Source organism: Opisthocomus hoazin, chromosome W, assembly GCF_030867145.1.
Source record: "Opisthocomus hoazin isolate bOpiHoa1 chromosome W, bOpiHoa1.hap1, whole genome shotgun sequence".
Taxonomy (NCBI): Eukaryota; Metazoa; Chordata; class Aves; order Opisthocomiformes; family Opisthocomidae; genus Opisthocomus; species Opisthocomus hoazin.
Window position 1 is genome coordinate 38865677 of NC_134453.1, and position 21282 is coordinate 38886958.

Sequence of the window (21282 nt, forward strand, 5' to 3'; positions counted from 1 at the left end):
TCTATCCTACTGAGCATAGAGTGTGGGCCAAAAAAGATGGTGACAAATGGCAAACTGTTGACGTCGATGCATGTATCACACGGGAACAACAAGGCTTTATTTGTGAGAGTAATACCCTTAAAGCGCAAGACATTTGTCTTGACACCGAACAAAGCGTTTGTCATTTTGAGATACATCCTGATGATGCCCCCAACACTGTGCTTGTATATATTGGGAAAGGATGTGTTTGCGTAAGATCTCCTTGTAATTTTATATTCATAGATAACATGGTCACAGATATTGACAATCATTTGAATTTTTGTGTTTGCAACTTTACTAACATTGTGGGATGCGATTTCAGTTACATAGCTCCTGTTACGTCTCACCAACTGTTTCAAACCAACCATACACTGATTCACAATTTACTGCCTGTGCCCATTGGAATGAACATCACATTGGTGAGAAAACTGCTGCGACATGATGACCTAAAGCGACTGTTAAAAGAAGCCCAAGAGAATGGACAAAAAACTCTAATTATTGTCCATCACGATGTCAAAGAGATACATCAAGTGCTAGAAAAAGAAAGATGGAGAACACAAATGGTGGGACACTCTTTTCTGATGGTCACCAAAAGCTACAGGACTCTTTAAAAAGATGTTACATCCCGTTGTGGTTTATTAATATTCACCATATTGTGCTTTTTTTGACACTTGCTTTGTATGTTAAACTTTGGTTTATGATGTAAAAGTTAACTCGCTTGCTAGCTCTCCAAAATTTGTTTGTACTTAACAACCCTCGCCATAAAAGCACGTGTGACATTCCAGATTAGTCCCAAACCTAGTGAAGTTTGAGTGACTTTAGTCACAAGTTGGAATATGTGGAATTATTAGTAAAATTAAGATTTTACATCTGAAAATTAAAGTTTATATGAAAAACGTAGCATTGTTCACCCATTAAGTAAAAGCATGAAATCAAAAGGAGCTCTGAGGATGGGACACAGCTGCAGCAGGCATGCGAGGAATCCACTAACACAGCAACTCCCTGCAATGTACCATAGAGGACAGAGCGGAGTGAAGACTCTGTGGCCATGCTCCGTGATGATAAAGCAGGAAGAGATGGTCCTCTAGAACTGATAAGCAGCTCATCTGGCCCCCTGAGCCAACAGGTTTTTGAAACCTTGCCAAAGTGCTATCCTCTCGTGAACTTTGCTCGTTTTAATAGCATTTTAATACCAAAACACACCTCCATCCCAAAGGCTACCCGCCTCCGAGATGCAACCACCCCTCCTCGAGTCTGCGCTCTCGATTTTTCATAAACTATACCTTAAAACATGAAGGGAGAGAATTTTACACCAATCATGATAAAAGGTATGTATGACTACAGTCACTCAAACTCCACCTTAAAGGTAGAAAAGATATAAAAAAACCCCAGGGAAACAGATTTTCAGAGAAGAAGATAACACCGTGAGCAAGTCAAGGGAAACTCCATCTCAGACTGCCTCTGACTACCGGGATCGGCCAATGGGCTGAGCCTTGCTTCTCCCGCCCTTGGGACGCCTTGGGTGAGACTAAAACTAAGTGCTTTTCTCGGGAATCTTAGAAATCTATCTAGAGAGTTACTCCCTAATGATTATAGCCAGGCTGTATTATTTATAACCTTTTCATGCGTTTTATACTTAATGACATCATATTTGCATGTGCTTTCTTGCAGACAGTCACTATCACCAGCAATTCAAAAAACCTGTATACCTGTTGCACAAATAAAATTGCACTGGTTAAGTAGCCAGTTGTCACAGTTTCTCACTGAACGCGACCAAATGCGGCCGTGCTAGTTCATGAGCACGACTGGACTGAAGGTGCAGACTGCTATTAGCGTATCCAGAATCGTGGTAGTTTAATATACATATTAAACGCGACTGGACTGGTAGTGGCAAATTGGACATCACTCAGAATTTAAACCTAGCCGCACCTAGCCTCTCACTTCGGTGAGGAGAGTTAGAACGCAAGGGGGTTTACTTTCTTCCAAATTCCTCCATCCTTTATAACGCAACAGAAAACTGGAGTCACAGACAGGATTGCCATGGATAAACTGTTGCAAAAATACGGTTGTGCCCCTTCCCAAGCCGGGAAGGAGTGGTTCCAGAAGTTTTGGAAGGATGAAGAGAAAGTAGTAGAACGTATTGAACAGTGTCAGGCTTCACAAAAGCTCCGAACAGGTAAAGGTAAAGGAGTAATTTGTGCAGTGTTAGGCGCCTCTATCTTGTGCACAAAAAGAAGCTAAAGAAGCCCCTGCTCCTACTCTGGTCTCTGCCGTAGAACAGGCAGCTTTAAAATCAGAAAATGAGGTGCTGAAATCAGCATTAGCTTTCCAGAAGGAGACAGGAGAAAAATTAGAAACTCAGGTTAGTAAACTTACAAGCGAAAATGAGAAATTAGAAAACCAAGTTGATGAGTTCTTGGGGGAAAATAGAAATTTAGAATATCGAAATGCTAGACTCAGGGGTGAGGCTCAGCAACTTAGGATGTTGTTGGAAAAGATGAATGAGCTTTTAGATAAAATGCAGCCTTCTGCCCAGGTCCAGCAGATTCGTAGGTTAATGCGTTACCCGAGCTCAGGAATGCAGACTGAAGATTTTTGGTGTAACAGTGATGATGAGGAAGTCAGTGAAGTCGATGGGACTTTTAAATCCCAAGTGATTCCCTTGCGACCTCTGGTTAAAACTGAAACCGCTGTTGATGATGATGATGAAATCCATACCACTACACATAATGTACCGTGGACACCAACAGAGTTGGAAAGAATAAGAGAGAAGTACTTGAGGCAGCCAAGCGAGTCAGCTGTTGAATATGTGTGGCAAGTTTCTGCTGAGGGTGGAGATAGAATTATGTTAAGTGAGGATGAAGCGGGAGACACCTGGGGACCTGGAGTGTTTTTAACCACTATGCCAGGAGATCATTGTTATTCCCTAACCGCTGGAGCAGCCTACTGGGCAGGTGGTATGGATCCGCGGGAGAGGGGAGAGCCTCTAGAGATTAGAGCTAAGGGTTACTCTGACCTGTCTGCAGCAGTACGAAAAGCAGCTTGCCTGCAAGCTATGTATGACCGGGAGGAGTTTCGAAAATCCTTGATGTTAGCTCCTATTGACCCAGACCGACTAGCCCCTCTCATCCGTGGTCTCCCCGATTGTCTTAAGCCATTTACGGTCGAAACTCGAAACCGCATATGGGGGATTCGTGATAACCCTAACCGCGGTCAGGGTCGGCATGGCCATATACCCACCTGGAATGAATATGTACAGGAAATAGACAAATACGGACGCCAAATGGGCTGGGCTACCCTAACTGGTGAAAAGCCCCCTGATCCTACCCGAAGGATTCGCCAGGTCCACATAAAAAACTCCAAATCTGATCAAATGCATACTCACAACCCTAAACCTGACAGGAGATTTAAACCTGATAAGGAGTGAAATGAGTTGTGGTGTAAAGCCCTGGACTTGGGGGTACCTCGACGGCTCCTGCACGGTGTCCCTATGGAAGATCTCCGTGCACTGGTCCAATCCTTAACTAGAAAAAATAATTCGGTTGGGGTAAAGCATCCAACCGGAGAATCTCCTGGTTATGACAGTGTTGTGCCTTCTGCACCAAAATCTAACTTGATTGATTTGTCTGAGTCCCAGCAAAACAAACTCCCATCCCCGGGGAGGGCAGTGAGCCACCCTGCCCAGTGGGTACTAGCAATTCAATGGCTCCCTGGTAAAGTCAACGAACCTATTATTGCCCTTCCCATTGGACCCTGGAAAATATCAACCGAATTTCTCATCGATACCGGGGCCCAAATGTCAGTAATCACTAATAAAACAGCACAACTTTTGGGCATAAAACCCACCCAACACAAAGTCAAATTTATGGGGATTGATGGTGTGATAAAAACATGCCCCACTGCAAAAATTACCCTCTGGTTACCAGGAGAACAGAGAATGACCAGGAAAGAAGTGTTAGTGGGTGCTGCACACACTAATCTTTTAGGATTTGATTTGCTGCGTGGGCGAGCGTGGAAACTCCCTGATGGAACTGTGTGGAGCTTTGCAGGACACGAAAAGGGGTTAGGTACAGTGGCATTGAGTCTGCTAGAAATCTCCATACTGTTACCCCCCTCTAAAATCACTAATGTTCGGCAATACCCATTGCCAGCAGCGGCACTTACCGGTATTGACGGGGTGGTAGTAGAGTTAGAAAAAAGAGGTATCATTGAAAGCACTCATTCACCTTATAATTCACTGGTGTGGCCAGTAAAGAAACCCACCGGACAATGGCATTTCACAGTAGATTATCGACACCTAAATGCCAATACTGCACCCCTAACTGCCGCAGTTCCGAATATTGCTGAAGTGGTGACAATAATACAAGGAGCTGCCCATTCCTGGATGGCTGCCTTAGATGTTAAAGACATCTTTTTCATGATTCCCCTCTGGGAGCAGGACAAAGCACAGTTTGCATTCACTTGGAAAGGCATCCAATATACTTTTAACCGACTTCCACAGGGGTATAAACATTCCCCCACCATCGCTCACAATGCTTTGGCTAAGGTTTTAGCAGAGATCCCTGTTTCTCCTGAATGTACAGTATACCAGTACATTGACGATATCCTAATAGGGGGAGAGGATCAAGAGAGTGTAAAAGAGACCATGGAAAAGATCCGGACAACACTGCTTGAATTGGGCCTGGAAATTCCAGACTCAAAGTGTCAGAGACCTGCACAGGAAGTTAAATTCCTGGGGGTCTGGTGGATTAAAGGAGCTGGTTCTGTCCCTCAGGATACCCTGAAAAAAATAGAAGGAGGACAAAATCCATCTAATGTGAAGGAGCTGCAGCAAATTCTAGGAGCTCTAAGTTATTGGCACAAACATATTCCTGGCTTCTCCATTATTGCTCGTCCCCTTTATAATTTGCTCAAAAAGGGAAAATCATGGGAATGGACTGATCAGCATAATAATGCACTGGGATCACTGATAAAGGAGTTAAGGTTATTCCAACAACTTGGTCCCATACACCCGACTGACCCCGTCCATGTAGAATGGGGGTTCAGTGAACATGGTTCCCATTGTAACTTATGGCAGAAGGGACCAGCAGGACCAGAGAGACCTTTGGAGTTTAGCTCTCACTCCTTTAATGATACTATAAGAAGATATTCAGATCTTGAGAAAGGTTTACTTGTCCTTAGTGCGAGCATTGAAACAAGCAGAACAAATAAGGAAAGAACAGAGTTTGATCATTCGGGGCCCTTTCCATCTCCTAGATGTAGTCCATAAAGGAACAGCACCACCAGTCGGCGTTGCCCAGAAACCCACAGTCAGGAAGTGGTACGCTTATCTTGAAGGTATTAATGAAATAATGCCAATTTCCGAAGGCAGTGCTAAAGTATCCAAGCTGCAAAAAGAACATAGATAGTACCCTATTGCTCCAACCTTCACCAAACAAACCATCCCCGATCCATGAAGCACCTTCTTTACAGGAGGGCAGTGATCTCACGGGAGTGTGGTTCACAGATGCCTCATCTCATCGAGAGAACAATAAATGGAAATTCCTCCATCCCTTATAATGCAACACAGGGGGATGGGGAATGGGGGTTGCGGTCAGTTCATCACACATTGTCTCTGCCGCTCCTTGTCCCTCAGGGGGAGGACTCCTCACACTCTTCCCCTGCTCCAGTGTGAAGGTCCCTCTCATGGGAGACAGTTCTCCACAAACTTCTCCAACGGGAGTCCTTCCCATGGGCTGCAGTTCTTCACAAACTGCCCCAGCGTGGGTCCCTTCCACGAGGTGCAGTCCTTCAGGAACAGGCTGCTCCAGCATGGGTCCCCCACGGGGTCACAAGCCCTGCTAGCAAACCTGCTCTGGCATGGGCTCCTCTCTCCATGGGTCCACAGGTCCTGGCAGGAGCCTGCTCCAGCACGGGCTCCCCACAGGGTCACAGCTTCCTTCAGGCATCCACCTGCTCCGGCATGGGGTCCCTTCCTTGGGCTACAGGTGGATATCTGCTCCACTGTGGACCTCCATGGACTGCAGGGGAACAACCTGTATCACCATGGTCTTCATCACGAGTTGCAAGGGAAGACTCTCTGCCCTGGCATCTCGAGCACCTCCTTCCCCTCGTCCTTCTTCATGGACCTCGGTGTTTGCAGAGTTGTTTCTCTCACATAGTCCCACTCCTCTCTCTACCCTGCCATTTCATCACAGAGTTTTTTTTTTTCCCCCTTCTTAGATATGTTATCACAGAGGCGCTACCACTGTTGCTGATTGGCTTGGTCTTGGCTAGCGGCGCGTCCATCTTTGAGCCAGCTAGCACTGGCTTTATGAGATATGGGGGAAGCTCTCGCAGCTTCTCACAGAAGCCACCCCTATAGCCCCCCTGCTACCAAAACCTTGCCACGCAAACCCATAACAGAGTGGCTTGTTGGGCACCTGGCATTCAGCCAAAGTCAACACACCACATAAGCTTAGTAGGGCTCTGCATTATTCAGCAGTATTAAGAGCAGCTACAGTAAATACCTCTAACATAAATACCCATCAAAATGGCTACGTTCTTTTCTCCCCAACAAATGCTGCAAAATGGCATACAACAACTGGTTCTGCCTATTCTTTTTTCTCAAATCAAAATCTTTGATTTCCTCAGGCAAGTTTAAATACATGTTATTCTGATCTGTGATTTCTTTAGTAACTGAAAGCTAAGTATTTCACTGCAGCACTCAACTGCAGATAATGCTACACTGGGCAATGGAATCAGCAGAGAGCTGGAACTAGTTCTGAGCGTGCTGTGATGTCCAGCAGTGAAGTTCCACATGGACACATTACCTCAGGTACTGAAAGCAATATAGTCATATTCTTCCAGCACAATGTTGAGCAGGCATGACTATATTACTCCCTCAAGGACAAGTAAGCAGACCCAGATGAGCATTACTACCATATACATCCCTGCATCATGTCTCTGTGCACAAGTAGGCATGCTGCAGCTAGTGTTATAGCCTAGAACAACAAATTCCTTCAGCTTAAACAAGATATTTTATCATAACATAATCTGGAAACAAATGATCCACTTGAAGGTGACTAGTTAACTATACAGATAAGAAGGCATTCTAAAAAAATCTCTGCTCCTGCTTCAGGGTCACTTCTCTACTTAACTCCTGTAAGTTAAGTAAGGAACAGCAACTAGCCTGTTGCTTTTAAACAGGTTTGTGTACTCCATAAGGTGCCAGTAGTGTCATTTCATATTCAAGAGAAAATAGTATAACTATTATAATGTTGCCTATATTAATTAGCATAACATGACAGATAGGATCTATTGCTTAAAGTACTAAAAAGCCCAGCTTCTTGACACTTTTTTTCTTTTTACAAAATCGCATAAAACAAACTCAATGACTCTGAGCAAACTACTTTCCATAACTGGCTAAAAACAGACATTTCTTTTATAATAATTTATTTAAAGTCTTTTCCATATTGTGTTAATCAGAGACAAGACAGTGACTGAAGAAATATAAAAAATCCAAAATACAAGATGTATCAACTACTGTTTTGCTTCAGAATTAGGTACAGAAATAGATATATTACTTATGAAGGAGAGGAAAGATCTCAGTGTTCTACCCTCAACATACTAGAACTGTTTATATAAAGGTGTCATCTCCCTTATCAAGTTACATGACTGGAAACATACAACCAATGCAACCCATGATACTAATTTAGAATGAGGTCTCAACAGAGACTTCTACTTAGCCTTATAATATATAGCATGGTGTCCCGGGTTGGGCTGGGATAGGGTTAATTTTCACAAGAAGCCAGGAGGGGACACAGCCAGGACGGCTGACCCAAACTGACCAAACAGGGTATTCGATACCATGTGATGTCATGCTCGGTTCTGAGTGGGGGAGCTGGCCATTGGGGTGGGGGGGGGGCGGTGTTAATCACTGCTGGGGAGCCATCTGGGCATCCTTCCTTTGCTATTCTGTTAAATTGTCCTTATCCCGACCCATGAGTTTTGCCTTTTTCTTCCGATTGTCCTCTCCACCCCACCAGGGGGAGGGGCGATAGAATGACCATGTGGTCCTTTGTTGCCGGCCGGGGCTAAACCATGACACATGGGGTGAAAACCTATTTTTTAACAAGTATTACAGTGCTCTCTCAAAACTTTGATCTATTCTACTCATTAAGCTATCTTGCTCATTATTGTTACTAATAATGCATATTGAAGTAACAGCAAACTGGTAGGGAACTGTAAACAACTCATTCTGGAAAAAAGGAATGAACATATTTAGCTACATTTGATACACAATTTCAAAACATTAGCTATATTGAAACAATTTTTTGCACGACATCCCAACCACATAACATGAAGTGGCCCCATACAGCACACCTAGTTTTACAAATTAAGAATATATACTGGATTTCATGTATATTTCCTGAATAGAGAATCAATGACACAGGACATAAATTTAAAAGGATGAGGTGAGAGAATGAAAATAGAACTCATTAGTGAGAAAACACCCTTGATTCTCTTCTGCAAATACTGCTCTCTAAAAACATGCATTCTAGCATGCACTTTCCACATGAATGTATTCTGATTAGTTAATAGAAACAAGATTATTTGTTGACTTCTAAGTGATTAAAGGTTCCTTTAAAGCTAAAAGGTAAACTGCATCTTAAATCAATTTAATAATACATGCTATTGCACTTGATACTCTATAAAACAACTTTTAGTAAGTAGTAAATATAATCCACAAAAATTCTGAGAGACTTGGAAGTTGTATCTGAAATTAAGTCTTTTGAAGTTTTATTAAATTTGCTAATTATGGTAGAAATTTGCAATTTAATAATACCTTCTTATTTCTGAGGTAGGCTTTCTTGGCTGAAATATGTCCACGCCTTGCTTCCAGCTGGCGGATTTTTTGTTGTAACTTTTGCAGCTCCTCTTTTTGCAAGTGTACAGATGTTGCCATATCCGCTTTTTCAAGCATGGCTTCCATACTTTCGTAAGTGTCATAATATACCACTTCATCTCTCTTCTCTGTTTTAAAAATGTCAGCAATGAAAAAGTCAAATCAGTAATTTGTATTTGATTAACATTTTGTTTTGTTCAACAGCAAACCCCCCCACAATGAGTTGCAAGATTTAATGTAGAAGAATGCTATAGTCCTTTCAGAGGAAGAGCAAAATCAAAAGGTCAGAGGAAAAGCACTAAAGAGCAAATCACTGTAGGGCTTTAAAGTTTATATGAAGAGCAGAAATCAATACCAATGAAGCACAGCCTGGTATTCAGTTAAGCTCAGAGCATTAAAAAACAGATGCAACTGTAAATGCACACTTGAGTCTGTAGTCTAACTTGATCACAATGTCCACACATGTCTTTGGGTCCCAACTAATAAAAGGGACCCACGACGTGCAGCAATAACCTCTGGTCTTCACTACAAAGTTCAGGACATAAAGACTCTCTCAAGTTTTTGACATGAGATTCTTCTGCCACAACCTACAACTAATTTCATGAAAGGGGAATAAGACAACAAAACACCAAAAATCCTCTCTTGGGCAGTTTTTGACCTCCCGGTCACTGCTACTGCTCAAAGGCTGCAGTGGGATGTTAACTTCAAGGCAATCCTTCAAAGCATTACACACCTAAAAAGAAGGTCATTACTAATAGTTGTATCAACACTCATAATTTCTAGCCTCCTGAGTGAAGCATTCAGTATAACATTGAGCTCATTTCTGAATGCTGCCTTCTCATCTCTTGCCAAGAAGGAAAGAGTGATGATTACATGGATGTGTTGGAGTGGATCCAGAGGAGGGCCACGAAGATGATCAGAGGGCTGGAACACCTCTCCTATGACAACAGGATAAGAGAGTTGGGGCTGTTCAGCCTGGAGAACAGAAGGCTCCGGGGTGACCTCATAGCAGCCTTCCAGTACCCGAAGGGGGCCTACAGGAAGGATGGAGAGGGACTTTTCACAAGGGTGTGTAGTGATAGGACAAGGGGGAATGGCTGTAAACTAAAAGAGGGCAGATTTAGATTAGATATTAGGAAGTTCTTCACCATGAGGGTGGTGAAACACTGGAACAGGTTGCCCAGAGAAGCTGTGGATGCCCCCTCCCTGGAAGTGTTCAAGGCCAGGTTGGATGGAGCTCTGAGCAACCTGGTCTAGTGGAAGATGTCCCTGCTCATGGCAGGGGGGTTGGAACCAGATGATCTTTAAGGTCCCTTCCAACCCTTACCATTCTATGATTCTATGATTCTATGATTATAAATCTTTGCAGAATGTTGGGATGAAGAAGAAGCAAAGGCCTCGTGTTCCTTATTTCACTGGCATACCAAGTAGGATATTTTTGTAATACACCAAGAGGGATATGCATTACTGCTGGCTGAAACAGGTAGATTACAGCTAGCATGACTGTCAAGTGTCTGCAGCACCACCAAACCTCATTTCACCTTCATCAAATACCTTTCAGGAAGACTGCAACTTCCTCCTACTTCTGCTGCTAGATTATTTGGGGAGAGGGGCAGGGTTTTCTTCACAACACTGTCCGTTTTAAAAGCTGTTGTCACTTCATGTTATTTGTGTGTAAGGTCTCTGCTGCAACCAAATTTCTGATTGTGTCATGCTAATTTCAGCTCAGCACAGGATATGGCAGGACCAGAAAAGAAAGAACATCACTATATTAACCTTACAATAAAAACTAATAGAAACAGACCCACTTGAGTCTTTACTTTAGTGCTCAGTTAAAAAAACCAAATACATAAAATTTCATCCATTCATAAAACAAGCAAGTCATCAGAGCCCACTTTGAGACATCAGTGAGTAAAAAAAAACCTCATGGCTAACAACAACTATATTTTGCTACACACTTATAAAATGGAAGAATTTACATGCAAATTTTGTTTTAGAACACTTTCATGCAGAATTAAAGATAGGAATTTACAAGTGAAACCCCAATAGCTCAGCTGCAAATGAGTCAAATCTACCAGTTCTAAAACATAATACTAAATGATGTTTTGTTGTTTGAAAAAAACCTTAGCAACTTTATTGCAACTTCCATCAGACATTCCAAGAGTTTTCTACAAACAGCTTTTGAACTTTTCAAATGTCTACAGATTTGGTAAGTGTTTAAGCTTCTAACAACTCCATCACTTACAAAAAAACAAGTGGAATGATTCCTCTTTATATATGATGCACACCATTTGCACTTGTTCAACCCACCCCCCAACCAAAGCAGGAACCAACTATCACATTCTTTGTTGATAGCAATGCATCCACCACAAAAAAACATCTTACAAGGATGTATGGACAGTTTGTATGGATAAGACAAGACCCTTTAAAATCCTAACTTAATAAATTCACATTTTGTGAATTACAGTGCAGGCATCTAGTTAATAACATTAAAAAACTACTAATGTTGTTTATAATATAACAATTTATTATCATTTAAAACTTTTCATATCTGTCCTGTGTTCGGCTGGGATATGGTTAATTTTCTCAAGAAGCCAGGGGAGACACAGCCAGGATGGCTGACCCAAACTGGCCAAACAAACAGGGTATTCGATATCATGTAACATCATGCTAGATTGTGAGTGGGGAAGCTGGCCGGGGGGAGGTGAATCGCAGCTCCCCAGTGCTGCTCTGCGTATTGCCTTGTTTTTGTATATTCTTCTTACCAGTACTGTTGTTACTGTTTGCTTCCTTTGCAGTTCCATTAAAACTGCCCTTATCCCAACCCATGAGTTTTGCCTTATTCTTCCCATTTTCCTCCCCACCCCAGTGGGGGGAGGGGTGATAGAGTGACCACGTGGTCCTTTGTTGCCGGCAGGGGCTAAACCGCAACAGTCCTTTTGGCACCCAACGTGGGGCAGGTATAATGGCAGGGCTGACCAGAATGTGTAAAAATGACTTTGTTATAATTTGTTATATGCATTTAATGTATTAGTTAAATAGTCACTGGCCAAAATGTTGCTTTGTTTGGTCACATGGTTGTGGTATGTAAATCCTTACATACAGTGTGCATTCACTGCAGTGCTGTTTATCAACTCTGGGAAAAGGATCAGGATTATGATTTTGCTGTACTGTGTAATATCAACTTATGATATGATAACATCACTGGGCATGAAGTTAGGATTGTATTTGTATGCAGCATTGTGGTCATTTCCATATCTGGGGTGCCATCTTTCAGAATTTATCAATAATCGAACCCACTCTAAGGGGAAAACCAGAGGGGATACTTTCCCCCCCTCTTTCACGCCTCCTTTCTCCTTCAGACTAGTCATAACAGCTTTTGAGAATTTTGAATATCCGTGGGATGTTCAAACCAAGATGTTCCTACTGCTATGTCTCCTGAATGGGTTTCAGGTCTTGTTCAGGGTTAAACAACTAGTTAAAAAAATTGCCCAGAGATCTGCCCCGGGGCTGGATAGCTATGAGTGGTGGGGTCTGTGGAATAGCATGGGCAAATGCCTAGGACAGTGGGCACCACCAATGTTTTGGAACTATACCCCTGAACAAGTGCCTAATCGTGACAAACTGATAGAATATTTGGAAGAAGTGTTCTGCCACCCCGGGAATTCCAGGGAGACAAAAATTATTGCAAAGTGCCGGGGTCTGGCGCATGCCTACGGAGCCCTGTTCAACACTATTCAGTGCTCTAAAGGGGAAGGGGGGGAAAACAAAGCAACAGGCACCGCAGCTGCCCCAGCCCGAATGGTGGGCACAGCGGCTACTCAAACCCTGGCCACAGGAACTGCAGTTAAACCTGAAAACCAACCTGTGCCTGTATCAGTCGCCCCTATATAAAAAAAAGAAATACACAAAGAAATCAGTGCGCCCAGTAAGGGATGACGATGAACCAGGGCCAGATGAAACAGGGCCAGCACAAGAGCAGGAGAAGGAGGCAGAACCTAAGATCATCACCCGGTCCCTTTCCTTGAGAGAGTTGCAAGATATTATAAAGATTTCAGCTGCCACCCAGGCAAACACATTGTCACTTGGCTGCTCCAATGCTCGGATAACAGGGATAGTATCTTGGAATTAGAGGGCAGGGAAGCCAAGCAGCTAGGAACCCTGGCCAGGGAAGGGGGCATTGACAAGGCCATTGGAAAAAAGGCACAAGCCCTCAGCCTCTGGAGGAGACTTCTGTCAGGAGTGAGGGAAAGGTATCCCTTCAGTGAGGATGTTGTGTGTTATCCAGGCAAGTGGACCAATAAGGAGAGAGGTAATCAGTACCTGAGGGAATCAGCTGTGCGGGAGCTGGTTTACTATGACCCGGACAATGCGCAGTTCCCCACAGACCCAGATGAAGTCCAGTGCACACGGCACATGTGGAGGAAGTTTGTACGGAGCGCACCCTCCTCATATGCCAACTCACTGGCAGTAGTAAACTGGAAAGGTGAAGAGGCACCAACAGTGGATGAAGTGGCTGTCCGACTCCAGCAATATGAAGAAAGTGTCTCTACCTCCCTCGTCTCAGCCATGGAGAAACTGTCCCAGGAGGTCCAGCAAATGAAAGACAATATGTCCTACTCCCCACCTGTACGGGCCAGTATCTCAGCTACTAGAAATAAGTGTTTCTCTGCTCAAGAGAGGATACGGAGGCTACACACCACGGGGCACCTTGTGGTTTTACCTGCGTGACCACGGAGAGGACATGAGGAAGTGGGATGGAAAACCCACCTCAAGTCTAGAGGCACGAGTGCATGAGCTGCAAGGTAAAACAATCACAAAAAGGGATTCTGCTAGGAAAAATGCCATTCCAGTTTCCAGCAGCCAGCTCTCCAGACAAGGTAGACAATTTGATCTTGATTCCGATCCTCTTGAAGGGACCTCTAAGTCATTTTTACAGCAGGTGAACAGCAAATTCTCTGACCAGGATTAGAGGGGCCCTGCCTCCAGCTGGGTTTATTGGACGGTGTGGATTCGGTGGCCTGGCACATCAGATCCACAACAGTATAAAGCTCTAGCGGACACTGGTGCACAGTGTACTATAAATGCCATCAGATTTCCAAGGGTCAGAGTCCATCTGCATTTCAGGAGTGACAGGGGGATCCCAAGAGCTGAGTGTACTGGAGGCTGAAGTGAGCCTCACTGGGCAGGAGTGGCAGAAGCACCCCATTGTAACTGGCCCCGAGGCTCCCTGCATCCTTGGTATAGACTATCTTAGGAGAGGGTATTTCAAGGACCCAAAGGGGTATCGGTGGGCTTTTGGCATAGCTGCTGTGGAGACGGAAGAAATTAAACAGCTGTCCATTTTGCCTGGTCTCTCGGAGGATCCTTCCGTTGTGGGGTTGCTGAGGGTGGAAGAACAATAGGCGCCAATCGCTACCACAACGGTGCACTGGCAGAAATATCACACCAACTGAGACTCCCTGATCCCCATCCATAAGCTGATCCGCCAGCTGGAGAGTCAAGGAGTGATCAGCAGAACTCTCTCACCCTTTAATAGTCCCATATGGCCAGTGAGAAAGTGTACTGGAGAGTGGAGACTGACAGTAGACTACCGTGGCCTGAATGAAGTCACGCCACCGCTGAGTGCTGCCGTGCCGGACATGCTAGAACTTCAACACGAACTTCAGTCAAAGGCAGCCAAGTTGTATGCTACCACTGATATCACTAATGCATTCTTCTCCATCCCTATGGCAGCAGAGTGCAGGCCACAGTTTCCTTTGACTTGGAGTACACCTGGAAGTGATTGCCCCAGGGGTGGAAACACAGTCCCACCATTTCCCATGGACTAATCCAGACTGCACTAGAAGAGGGTGAAGCTCCAGAACATCTGCAGTACATTTATGACATCATTGTGTGGGGTGACACAGCAGAGAAAGTTTTTGAGAAAGGGGAGAAAATAGTTCAGACTCTTCTAAAAGTTGGTTTTGCCATAAAAAGCAGTAAGGTCAAGGGACCTACACAAGAGATCCAGTTTTTAGGAATAAAATAGCAGGATGGGTGTTGTCAGATCCCAATGGATGTCATCAAAAAAACAGCAGCTATGTCTCCACCAACCAGCAAAAAGGAAGCACAAGCCTTCTTAGGTGTCGTGGGTTTTTGGAGGATGCACATCCCAAATTACAGCCAGATTGTAAGTCCTCTCTATCACATGACCCAGAAGAAGAATGATTCTGAGTGGGGCCCTTGCAACGACAAGCCTTTGAACAAATTAAATGGGAGATAGTTCATGCTGTAGCCCTTGGGCCAGTCCAGTCAGGGCAAGATGTTAAAAACATGCTCTACACGGCAGCCGGGGAGAATGGACCTATCTGAGGTCTCTGGGAGAAAGCACCAGGGGAGACTCGAGGTCGACCCCTGGGGTTTTGGAGCCGGGGATACAAAGGATCCGAGGCCCACTATATTCCAACTGAGAAAAAGAATTTGACAGATTATGAAGGAGTTCGAGCTGCTTCAGAAGTGGTCGGCACTGAAGCACAGCTCCTCTTAGCACCCCAACTGCCGGTGCTGGGCTGGATGTTCAAAAAGAGGGTCAGCTCTACACATAATGCCACTGATGCTACGTGGAGGAAGTGGGTCACACTGATCACACAGCGGGCCCAGTCACCCAAGAATTCTGGAGCTAATCATGGACTGGACAGAAGGCAAAGATTTTGGAGTACCGCCAGAGGAGGAGGTGACATGTGCTGAAGAGGCCCCACTGTATAACAAGCTGCCAGAAGATAAGAAACAGTATGCCCTGTTCACGGATGGGTCCTGTCGCATTGTGGGGAAGCAGCGGAAGTGGAAGGCTGCTGTATGGAGCACTACACGACAAGTCGCGGAAACTGCAGAGGGAGAAGGTGAGTCCAGCCAGTTTGCAGAGCTGAAAGTCATCCAGCTGGCTTTAGACATTGCCAGTCGAGAGAAGTGGCCAGTGCTCTATCTTGACACCGACTCCAGGATGGTGGCCAATGCCTTGTGGGGGTGGCTGCACCAATGGAAGAAGAACAACTGGCAGCGCAGAGGCAAACCCATCTGGGCTGCCCCATTGTGGCAAGATATTGCTGCCCTGTTAGAGAAGCTGATTGTAAAAGTGCGTCATGTGGATGCCCACGTCCCTAAGAGTCGGGTCACTGAAGAACATCAAAACAACCAGCAGGTGGATCAGGCTGCCAAGATTGAAGTGGCTCAGGTGGATCTGGACTGGCAACATAAGGGTGAACTCTTTATAGCTTGGTGGGCCCATGACACCTTGGGCCACCAAGGAAGAAATGCAACCTATCGATAGGCTCGTGACCGAGGGGTGTACTTGACCATGGACACCATCGCACAGGTTATCCATGAATGTGAAACATGCGCTGCAATCAAGCAAGCCAAGCGGGTAAAGCCTCAGTGGTATGGAGGACGATGGCTAAAATATAAATATGGGGAGGCTTGGCAGATTGACTACATCACACTGCCACAAACCCGCCAAGGCAAGCGCTATGTGCTCACAATGGTGGAGGCCACCACCGGATGGCTGGAAACCTACCCTGTGCCCCATGCCACCGCCCAGAGTACCATCCCGGGCCTTGAAAAGCAAGTCCTGTGGAGACATGGCACTCCCGAAAGAATTGAGTCGGACAACAGGACTCATTTCTGAAACAACCTCACGGACACCTGGGCCAAAGAGCATGGCATTGAGTGGGTGTATCACATCCCCTATCATGTACCAGCCTCCGGGAAAATCGAATTGGTACAATGGACTGCTAAAAACTACTCTGAGAGCAATGGGGGGTGGGACCTTCAAACATTGGGATACTCATTTAGCAAAAGCCACCTGGTTAGTTAACATGAGAGGATCCAGGCTGACCCTGCCCAAGCAAAACTTCCGTGCCCTGTAGAAGGGGATAAAGTCCTGGGCATGATGTAGATGGTATAGAATAAGGGGTGGATAATGTCCTGGCTTCGGCTGGGATAGGGTTAATTTTCACAAGAAGCCGGGAGGGGACATGGCTGGGACAGACATGGTTAATTTTCACAAGAAGCAGCAGACCCAAACTGGCCAAACAATCGGTGTATTTGATACCATGTGACGTCATGCTTGGTTGTGAGTAGGGGAGCTGGCTGGGCTGGGGGGAAGGTGAATTGGGTCTTCGGAAAGTGCTGGGTGTCGGGCAGTGAGAGAGAGGTGCTCTGTGTATTCCCTTGCTTTTGTATATTCTTCTTACCAGTATTACTGTTGTTATTGTTCGCTTCCTTTGCTGTTCTGTTAAACTTTCCTTATCCCGACCCACGAGTTTTGCCTTATTCTTCCCATTCTCCTCCCCACCCCAGTGGGGGAAGGGGTGATACAGTGACTGTGTGGTCCTTTGTTGCCAGCCAGGGCCAAACCACAATACTTCCAATGTCCTTAATTTGCAAAAGAAAATGTTTTTCTTCTGGCTTATGACCTTGCAAATTCAAACTGGCAATCAAATCAAATTATGCTCTCAAAAATTCCTTCTAACATAGACAGCTGTCTTTGATTAAAAAAAAAAAACTTTTAGATGTTACATTAAAAAATACTTTAGTTTAAATTAAGAATTTTAAAGCAGCAAAGGAAGCCAGAACAGTGAACTATTTTGTTGTCATGGGGAAAGGAGAAGGTTGTTTGTTTAGCTGACTGGGGGTTTTATTTTTGGTCAAGTTGGGGGTCACTTTTGAGATTTCTGGGGAAAACATTAGCGTCAAGTCGTAATGATCTATGGTGTTTTTACAGCAAACTTAATCTGTGAGGGCCCTTAGGTTTTACTATCACTACATCAAATAGAAAGGTTTTTGATACACATTTCTTCTCAGCCTCCTGTTTGATTTCCTTTGGTCTGCAGGTATGAAAACCATACAGTTTCTTCAGTACCAAAATTAAATGTCTGATTTCCCAAGTACAAACAACTGTCTCTAAATCATTAACTAGCTCTCCACAAAGGCAAAGCTGCCACATTTCTTTGAAGTCATTTACAGAGTTGTCAGTCCTCATCCTCTGTACATGCAGTTAATGTTGTTGCCATCACAGGCCCGAGAGGAGGAGGTTCATACAACACAATAGTGAGAAGAATCTGTGATACTTGTGTCTTCTCTTTTTTTCCAGAGGTAACTCACAATACAACCCAGTTTCAAATCTTCAAAGTTCAGCTGAAAGATTCTGATTTGCAGGAATACCTTTTGAAAACCAATCGCTTCAAAGAAATGAATAATGCCAATTAAAATTTTTTTATGAGACAAGTCCAGTAATTAAAACATTTCCTCCTCCCTAAAATTAGTTTTCCAAACCTTACATATTATATCATATGCTTACTTCCAAACACAGACAACGAGAACCAGACCAAAACTTCTGTATGTGTATGTATACGCCTTATGAACAGGTGTAAATTTTAATTAATGTAAATTTTCACGTGATAAAGAAACTGTTCTCATTTCATTCCCACAGGCTTTACTAGACTCTTAGGAAGAGAATTATCTTTTACAGATTACATCTTAATTAAAATGCATAAAAAGCACCTGACATCAGTCTTCTGATGCTTTCAAGTTGTGCTGTCAGCAGCAGCTCTTCACATTTCAAGATCTCAAACTGCATTTCATATAATTGAAGCTGTAGATCATAATAATCAGCTTCTAACTGGTCCAAATGGGCTATGGATTCTGTACCACCTTTCAGACTCTGCATCTAAATGGAAAGAGAAAAAAAATAAACACACAACTCCAGGATAATAAAGAGAACAAAATCACAGACTTTATGATTACAGCTAGATACAGTCTGATACACTAAATATATCATATTAAAATTGAACACATCAAGAGAAGCAGGTTTTGATCAGCCACATACTTTCAGACATCTTTAATACTTGACATTCGTTCCACATGGTAATAAAAAACCCATGGCATTGGATTACTCTGTGACTGTCAAACTGACAAGTCATATAGTGAGTAATGTGAAACATCCCTACCGCTCTTTTACTCTACTACTTGATTCTCTGAAGATACCTAATGAAGTTAGGATTTTCTTATCTTAAGTCCAAAATGTCTAAAAGCTGTTTTGCTAATGCCATCTAGAAAACTACAGTTAAAACTGTCACTTAAGTTGAACTTGAAATTACATGCACTGATCGTCTGTCTTGTAATGACAACTTAACCAAGGAGATTCTCTACAAATTAAAAAAAAAAAAGTGAAGGGGATAAATCAGTGATTTTTATCATATTTTATATATTTTATTGTGTAGTTAACCTTCTTAGCAAAGCAGAACATCTGTCAAGCCACAGGCCTTTATATTACTTTTCCCAGTTTTTCCCCAAAATTCTCATAACCTCTATCAAGCACTGCAGTTTGAAAGGAACAACACAAGAAAAATTAAGAAAACACCAAGTTCTGTCTGATCAGAATGTACTGAATTTTACGACATCATCATTTCTGGAGTCTTTTACAGGAGAAGAAAGATCTAGATTAAAATATATAAATATATTTTAGTGCTTATTTGTCATGTGTCTGACATAGAGAAGTGATACAAGAAACAACCAAAGAGAACTCAAATAATCCTCTTTCATTCAGTCAAACAAGATTTATCTGACCAATATAGTTGGCCATTCAGACCATATTCAAGAAATACTGATATGCAAGGGGATGTTATGTGCTGTCTCACTTTGGAGGGAATTCAACGTCATGCAGCTCTACAACCTCTGTGCAGGAGAAGAGTTAGGGCCACATCCAAGTTCTCTACCTTCTCAAAATATGAATCTCTGATAAATTCTCAGAGATGGAGGATGAAAGTAATTATAAATTGTATTGAAGATTTGTGATCAATCTACCTTACCATTCTGATGAAAGGGAATCCAGTTCATATATTACAGGCATTCAAACATTAAAAAGGGATGTCTAACAAGGAGAAATAAAGGACCTAGCAAACTACACATTTTAAAAAATATTTGCTAGTAGGTTTTTACATTATGGTGGTTTCTTCATGGAGTACAAATGTATCTGTAATTAATAGTCAGAAATGGGTTTCCAAGGTTTTATTTATCATATATGCTTAAATATAATTATACTGAAACAGAAAGATATCTGTATTGAAACAAACCAAAGATCCATCTTATTCAATATCCTGTTTCGGACAAAGGTTAACAGCAAATATCTAGGAAGATGAAACATAGTAGGCAGTGCAGTGATACTTCCCTAAAATGTTTCACCAGCCTCTAGCACAGCTTGCGGCTCAAGATTTCTTAAGCCACAGTGCTGCCTTTTATACTAAATAGACTTACTAGATTTTACTTGATAAATTTTCCTATCCCTTTTTCACAGCACACAAGCTTTTAGCACCTGCATCATTAAACTTTGACAGGGATTTCACAGCTTAATTAAACACTTAAGGAAACAGTTCTCTAAATTATGCTTCTTTCCATATGAGATTGATAGACGGAAGGCTTGTGAATTAATTCTTGTAACTTCTATTTTTAAAATTTATTCTACTATATTGTATACTTACTAAATGTATCTTTTGCATATCAATTATTAGCCTCAAAGGATCAATAAGTCTTTAAGTGAATATCATAAACTTTACAATTTACATACAATTACAAAGTGCGGGCAACTGACATCATCTACCTGGACTTGTGCAAGGCATTCGACACTGTCCCGCATGATGTCCTTGTCTCTAAATTGGAAGGACATGGATTTGACAGATGGACCACTCGTTGGATAAGGAGCTGGCTCGATGGACGCACACAAAGAGTTGCAGTCAATGGCTCGATGTCCAGGTGGAGACCAGTGACGAGGGGTGTGCCTCAGGGGTTGGTACTGGGGCTGGTGCTGTTCAATATCATTGTCGGCGACATGGACAGTGGGACTGAGTGCACCCTCAGCAAGTTTGCCGACAACACCAAGCTGTGTGGTGTGGTTGACACGCTGGAGGGAAGGGATGCCATTCAGAGGGACCTTGACAGGCTGGAGAGGTGGGCCTGCGTGAACCGCATGAAGTTCAACAAGGCCAAGTGCAAGGTCCTGCACGTGGGTCGGGGCAATCCGAAACACAAGTACAGGCTGGGCAGAGAGTGGCTCGAGAGCAGCCCTGAGGAGAAGGACTTGGGGGTACTGGTGGATGAGAAGCTCAACATGAGCCGGCAATGTGCGCTTGCAGCCCAGAAAGCCAACCGTATCCTGGGCTGCATCAAGAGAAGGGTGGCCAGCAGGTCGAGGGAGGTGATTCTGCCCTTTTACTCTACGCTGGTGAGACCCCACCTGGAGTACTGCGTCCAGCTCTGGAGCCCCCAACATAGGAAGGACATGGATGTGTTGAAGCGGGTCCAGAGGAGGGCCACGAAGATGATCAGAGGGCTGGAACACCTCT

At 43.6% G+C, this 21282-nt stretch overlaps 1 protein-coding gene across 1 annotated transcript in view; it reads right to left on the reverse strand.

Moving 5' to 3' along the window:
* Nucleotides 1-21282, reverse strand: part of LOC142365627 (junction-mediating and -regulatory protein-like) — a 118367-nt gene that overhangs the window by 32210 nt on the left and 64875 nt on the right. Inside the window, exons 5-6 of the mRNA XM_075446606.1 lie at nucleotides 18446-18611; nucleotides 8846-9033 (exon numbers count right to left, since the gene is read on the reverse strand). Coding sequence (XP_075302721.1) covers nucleotides 8846-9033; nucleotides 18446-18611 — 354 coding nt within the window. The remainder of the gene's footprint in view (nucleotides 1-8845; nucleotides 9034-18445; nucleotides 18612-21282) is intronic.